Raw genomic sequence first — 7,019 nt, 5'->3', positions numbered from 1 at the left:
ACGTACAACCACAATTGAGCTGCCAACATTTTATGTTGCTATGTGAGAGATGGGTTAAGTGAGTTTTGCCCCATTTCATGTCCTTTGTTAAGTGAATCCCTGCAGTTCTTAAATGAGTAGCACCATGGTTAAGTTAATAATATTATTATTATTATTATTATTAATAATAATAATAATAATAATAATAATAATAATAATAACAACAACAACAACAACAAACAAGAAGAAGAAGAAGAAGAAGAAGAAGAAGAAGAAGAAGAAGAAGAAGAAGAAGAAGAAGAAGAAGAAGAAGAAGAAGAAGAAGAAGAAGAAGAAGAAGTAGTAGTAGTAGTTGGAAGGGATCTTGGAGGTCATCTAGTCAAACCCCCTGCTCAGGCAGGAAACCCTATCCCATTTCAGACAAGTGGCTGGCCAGTCTCTTCTTAAAAACTTCCAGTGTTGGAGCATTCACAGCTTCTGGAGGCAGGTTGTTCCACCGGTTAATTGTTCCCCTGTTGACTTTGCTTGACAGACGGTCGCGAAAGCGGGTCACGTGATCCCCGCAACACTGCAACCGTCATAAATATGAATCAGTTGTCAAGCATCCGAATGTAAATCACGCGACCGTGGGGGAGGCTGTGACGGTTGTTAGGTGTGGGGAAAAAAATGGTCCCAAGACCCTTTTTTCAATCTCCTTGTAACTTCAAATGGTCACTAAGCAAACTCTTGTAAGACGAGGACTCTCTGCGTTTCTAGTCCGTTCCCAGCAGTTCCTCCTCCGCATCCCCCAAACTCAATGCAAATCTGTATCTGTATCGGCGGCATTTATTTATTTATAGCAAAAAGCTGCTTCTCCGGCGTTCTGCTAATCGGCCATTGTTTTCCAAGCTGCTTTGGAGAATCTGTTTCTCTCCCGTTATACACGCTGTTACCTCCACCAGTTTCCTAGCTTAAAGGGGGCAGCTTCCTGTGTGTGTGTGTGTGTGTGTGTGTGTGTGTGTGTGTGTGTGTTTTCCACTAATGGTTTTTATTAGCAAAGTTGCATTTTCTTTGCCGGGGAAGAAGAGGAGCTGGGGTGGGAGGGTGGGGGGGTGGAAAGAGGAATAAAACAGCCCCCCTTCCCCTCCAGCAGCAATTCCTGTCCACGTGGAGGGTGCAAAAAGCAAGAGAGAGATTTTTTTTTCTGGGGCTTTCTTGGTTGCAAGGGTATTGTTTCACACACGCACACACAAACACAAACACACTTACACACGCTGCCACATTCTCACTTTGACAGCCTCTTCAAGCAGCATCTCCTTAGTTGCCATTGTGGCTTCCGGCAGGGTTGAATGATTCACAAGACCAGCCTAGAGGGGATCTGATAGGCCGTGCAAAGGAGAAGCTGGGCAGGGGGAGATAAATCAAAGTGGGGGGGGCTCTGTAGACGGTGGGTTTGAGACTTCTTTAATGGGAAGTGAATCATCCTCTCCTCCTGGGGAGAAACGAGCGTATTGGTTGCAAAGCAGGAGAGAGAAAGGGAGGGGAAATTATTTCTTATGGAGATTGGATCCCCTTCGCCTTTGCCAAAGCTGCGCTCCCTCTGAAATAGCAAAAATCAAAAATAGAAAAGAAAAAAAACCAGAAGGTCTGGGTAATTTATTTACTGCTACATCTTGCAAAAAGAGCACTCGCTTTTGGAAGGATTGCAAAAAAAAATCTGTCACAGCTTTGTTTGGGTCTGAGAATACGGCCTTCCCTTCCATAATCTAAAAGCTATAATTCCCAGGACGCCCTGCTGGCTGCGACTCCCAGAATTCCTGCTATGTTAATTGATATTTTTTTACCCCACCTTGATTACTTTCTAAGTAACTCAAGGCGCTGAACATGCCTAATACTCTTTCCTTCTCCTATTTTCCCCACAACGACAACTCTGTGTTGGACTGTGAGTGGGACTGAGGGACTACTAGTTTTCATCCCTAAAATGGGACTAGAACTCATCCTCTCCTGGTGATTGACCCAAAATCACCCAGCTCGCTTTCATGGCTAAGGTGGGACTAGAACTCACTGTCTCCTGGCGATTGGCTCAAAATCACCCATCCAGCTTTCATGGCTAAGGTAGGACTAGAACTCACCGTCTCCTGGTAATTGACCCAAAGTCACCCAGCTGGCTTTCATGCATAAGCAGGACTGGAACTCACCGACTCCTGGTCTTTAGGCCAGCACCATTACATCAAACTGGCTCTCTTATATAAAGTGAAATAAGTTAGTTATAGCTGTACTGGCTAGGAATTCTGGGAGATGTAGTCCCGAGGGGCTTCCAGAGGGTACCAAGTTGGGAAATAGGCGAATAACTGGTTCTCTGTGTGGATGCCGCTTCCGGGACCTGGGCAACAAAAAATTAGCTACCGGTTCTGCTGAACTGGTACTAACTGGCTGAATCCCACCACTGGATGGATGGATGGATGGATGGATGGATGGATGGATGGATGGATAGATAGATAGATAGATAGATAGATAGATAGATAGATAGATAGATAGATAGATAGATAGATAGATAGATAGATAGATAGATAATGACCAGTGGTGGGATTCAAATAGGTGAACAGCCGGTTCTCTGCGTGGATGCCGCTTCCGGAAGTCCATTCTGAGCCTGGGCAACAAAAAAAATTAGCTACCGGTTCTGCTGAACTGGTGCAAACTGGCTGAATCCCACCACTGGACCCGGCCCTTTGCAATGGCTGTCTGTTTCCAATTGCTTTCCCAGGTAGCCGAAGGGCGAGGATCCCTTATTAAGCAAGAAGCAGCCGGAAGACACAATGGAGAATATCCACGAACTACAGCATCCGCTCCTGGGAAATTCTCCTAGCAAGATCCTCCTTCCTGGAGGGATGCTGAGCTGGGCAAGTCCCCGGGACCCTTCTGGATTGCTGTCCCACCACTTGCCTTCCAACTTCTCCTGGCTTTCCCCCGGCACCGGTCTTCTTCCCAACCAGCTGCTGAACCCTCGCAGCCTGTCGAGGACCACTGTCCCGTCTTCCGGCCTCACCGAGTCGAAGCTCTACCCAGAGCTGTGGAAATGCAGCCACCCCCAAAGCTGGAGGAGGAAAGATTATATCGAGACGGCCTTTGGGGAGGGCAAGGCGGCCGGCGAACTGCCGCGCAAGATCGCCCTGGAGACGGATATTCACACGGTCTGCTACGAGGTGGGGGACATGGAGCTGCCCGAGGTGGAGGTAGGAGCCAGGCTGGGTTGGAGGGTCCTTTAACGCAGAGGCCCCCAACCTTTTGGGCACCAGGGACCAGTTCCGTGGAGAGAGGTCCTTCCGCAGACCGGAAGGTGCGTGGTTTTGTGTGCTGCCTGCATCCCGCGGAGGGGGCTTCGCTTGTTTGTGTGGCCCAGTTGCTGGTTGATGGACTAGGGCATGGGTAGGCAACTTTGGCTCTTTTATGACTCGTGGACTTCAACTCCCAGAATTCCTGAGCCAGCATGCGGGAACTATGGCCCCCTCATGACTTGTGGACTTCAACTCCCAGAATTCCTGAGCCAGCATGCGGGAACTATGGCCCCCTCATGACTTGTGGACTTCAACTCCCAGAATTCCTGAGCCAGCGTGGCTCAGCTTGGAAACCTCTTCCTTTCCCCTCAGCATGGCTGGCTCAGGAATTCTGGGAGTTGAAGTCCACGAGTCATAAAAGAGCCAAGGTGGCCTACCCCTGGACTTGGGGACCTCTGCTTTAGGGTCCATGACAATTAGGCGTGGCCAACTTGCCACGGGCAAGTCACCCTAGCCAACTTATCGTGTTAGGGGTGACATAATAGCAGTCTTCCAATATCTGCGGGGCACAAAGAAGAGTGGTGGGTGGGTAGGTGGGTTTCAATCTGTTCTCCAAAGCGCCCGAAGGCAGGACAAGAAGCAACAGATGGAAACTAATCAAGGAGAGAAGCAACCTAGAACTAAGGAGAAACTTCCTGACAGTGAGAACAATTAACCAGTGGAACAACCTGCCTCCAGAAGCTGTGAATGCTCCAACACTAGAAGGTTTTAAGAAGAGACTGGACAGCCGTTTGTCCGAAATGGTATAGGGTTTCCTGCCTGAGCAGGGGGTTGGACTAGATGACCTCCAAGGTCCCTTCCCACTCACTCTGTTCCTATTCCGTTCTGTTCCTCTTCTATTCTTCTAAACTTGCCACGAGGCAGCTTGCTACAGGTCACTTTTTCTTCAGGGCCGTTGTCCATTCGGTCACTAAACGAACGGCCGTTAAGTCGAGGACTACCTGTATTTTACCGTAGGCATTTGCACGACACCTTTGGAAACAGTGATAACAGAATAACAGAGCTGGAAGGGACCTTGGAGGTCATGCAGTGCAGCCCCCTGCTCAAGCAGGAGACCCTTGCAAAATCAGAGAATAACAAGAGTTCCTTCCAAAGCAGGAGACCCCATTCCAGACAAATGGTTGTCCATTCTCTTCTTAAAAATTTCCAGTGATGGAGCACCCACAACTTCTGGAAGGAAGCTGTTCCATTAATTAATTGTTCTCACTTTCAGGAAATTTCTCCTTAGTTCTAGGTTGCTTCTCTCCTTGATTGGTCTCCATCCGTTGCTTCTTGTCCCGCCTTCTGCTGCTTTGGAGAACAGGTTGCGTTCCCCCCCCCGTCTTTTTTGTGGCTTCCCATTTTCCTGGGACACGTTCCAAATAACGCTCAAAAACTCGCCATTGGAAATGTTCTTTGAAATGCGTGAAGCACCGACAGGGCTGCCAATCCCAAAGGGTGACTCATGGCTGATCAACCCAAGTGGCCATGATGTCATTGCATGAGGCCTGCAGCACTTGCACGACGTGGTGATCGTTGCGTGTGGGTCCTCACTGTTCTCCCCCCCCACCTCTCCAGAACGACTCCTCGAGTGACAGCGACGCAGAGAGCGAAAACAGCTTCTCCATGTTGCAACCTCAAGATTACCTGGGCCTGGCGGTTTTCTCGATGTTGTGCTGCTTCTGGCCACTAGGCATCGCTGCCTTCTACCTGTCGCAAAAGGTGAGTGTCAAAGACTGGGAAGGAAGAGAGAGTTGAGAATGGAGGAGCTTTGGGAGGTGGGCAGGACAGCCAGGCAAATGGGGGCGACTGATCCTTCTAATCAAAGCTAAACTTGGAGGCTTCGTATCTCCACGAGGGCCCAGCAGAAATATTTTATTCACTTGTTCATTTATTTGGATCCCACCTTTCTTCTTTTTACAAATAACTCGGGGCGTCAAACGTATCCGACACACCTTCCTCCTCCTCCTCCTCTTTTCCCCAGAACGACACTCCTGTGAGGTGGGTTGGGCTGAGAGAGTGAGGGAATGGCTCAAGATCACCCCAGCTCTCTTTCATGGCGAAAGCAGGACTGGAACTCACAGTCTCCTGGTTTACTAACCTGGTGCCTTCACCACTAGACCAAACTGCTAAGTGGAAGATGCAAACTGGGGATTTGAACTGGGGGGGGGTCCTTACTGTTCTCTGAGCTTGAGGGTTTTCTGGCAGACATTTCACGACCCAACTAGGTTGCATCATCAGTGCTAGAAGGGGAGTGGGGTTTGCAAAGAGGAGGAGGAAGAGGAGAACTGTGGGGTCCTTGGTGCTCTCTGAGCTTGGTGGTTCTCTTGCAGACGTTTCATGACCCAACTAGGTAACCTCATCAGTGCTAGAAGGCAGTGGGGTTTATAAGCAGAGAACAAACCTCACTCCCTTCTAGCACTGATGATATTCCCTAGTCAGGTCATGAAATGTCTGCAAGAAAACCCAGCTCCGAGAGCACCAAGGAAGACCCCTCAGTTCAACCCTGAGCTACAAATAGTCTGACGAATGAAGACGAATATAAATACAAATATTCTCTTCCATTGGCAAGCTCAACTTCTTCCTTTCCACGGACACCAACTTGACGTTCTTCTTCCTCTCCTCTCCCTTCTCTTTGCAGACCAACAAAGCTTCAGCCATGGGCGATTATCCCAGAGCATGGACCGCTTCCCGTCAAACGTTTGCCCTGGCCGTCTTGTCCATCATCCTGGGCATTTGCACCTACATCGGCGCTGTGGTGGCCCTCATCGCCTATCTCTCCAACAAGGCCCCCACCTAAGACTTTCTCTCCCCCAAAGAGCCACTGGTCACCCCGTTCCTTGCCTCCACGTGGAGCAGGAAGGAGAGAGAGAGAGAGAGTGTGTGTGTGTGTGTATGTGTGTGGGGAGAGAGAGAGAGAGAGAGAGAGAGAGAGAGAGAGAGAGAGAGAGAGAGAGAGAGAGAGAGAGAGAGAGAGAGAGAGAGAGAGAGAGAGAGAGAGAGAGAGAGAGAGAGAGAGAATGCAGACATTCCAACATGAAGACTCATTCCCGTACCCTGCTCTTGTGACCAACCCGCTGGGTTGAGTTGAGATGGACAATTTCTTGGACCAAAGAGGACACGGTGTCCGGATCACTTGCAAGAAGCCCCCCCAAAAAACAGACTGGGGGAGGCTGGCAGCAACTTAGGAAAGAGCCCCTCGGAGCTGAGGTTGAACTTTTGGGGGACTCCTCTAGATGGGGAAGCATCAACCAGTCCTTGGAGCGATGAGAAGGGGCCGTCCAGCCAAGGAGAACTCAAGGGACGTTGAGGAAGCAGGGTGACCGCTGACCTGGAGAAGGACATCAAGCTAGAGATCTTTGCTTCGCTTGCCCTGAGCCCCTTACAAAGCCCCCAATCCTCTGTGCCCCTCGGTCGTGTCTCCTTTTATACAGAGTCCCTCAATTCCCCCACACCTGTCATGCTCTCACCCCCTGGCTTCTCAATAAACGTCCAGGCCCTGCTGCCCCTCCCCACTTCACCCTGTCCTCTTCTTCTGGGCTGAGCGACGCCCGTAAGCCAACCCCAGCCTGAGAATGGTGGTTTCCCAGCCCCGTTGAGGTTCTATTCTATTCTATTCTATTCTATTCTATTCTATTCTATTCTATTCTATTCTATTCTATTCTATTCTATTCTATTCTATTCTATTCTATTCTATTCTATTCTATTCTATTCTATTCTATTCTATTCTTATTTCTATTCCATTCC

General features: G+C 49.3%; 1 protein-coding gene across 1 annotated transcript; it reads left to right on the top strand.

The window, feature by feature from the left end:
- Positions 1 to 2,774: 2,774 nt before the first annotated feature.
- Positions 2,775 to 6,072, top strand: TMEM91 (transmembrane protein 91; the record flags this gene model as incomplete). Its single annotated transcript, XM_081335118.1, has 3 exons — positions 2,775 to 3,191; positions 4,851 to 4,994; positions 5,914 to 6,072. The coding sequence occupies 3 exons, from the start codon at positions 2,775 to 2,777 to the stop codon at positions 6,070 to 6,072; spliced, it is 720 nt and encodes a 239-aa protein (XP_081191244.1).
- Between the last annotated feature and the right edge of the window lie 947 nt (positions 6,073 to 7,019).

The sequence above is a fragment of the Vipera berus genome (assembly GCF_964194415.1).
Source record: "Vipera berus genome assembly, chromosome: 9".
In the NCBI taxonomy this organism is placed as follows: Eukaryota; Metazoa; Chordata; class Lepidosauria; order Squamata; family Viperidae; genus Vipera; species Vipera berus.
Note: the sequence above shows the minus strand (reverse complement) of the source record. Positions and strands in the feature narration are given on the sequence as shown.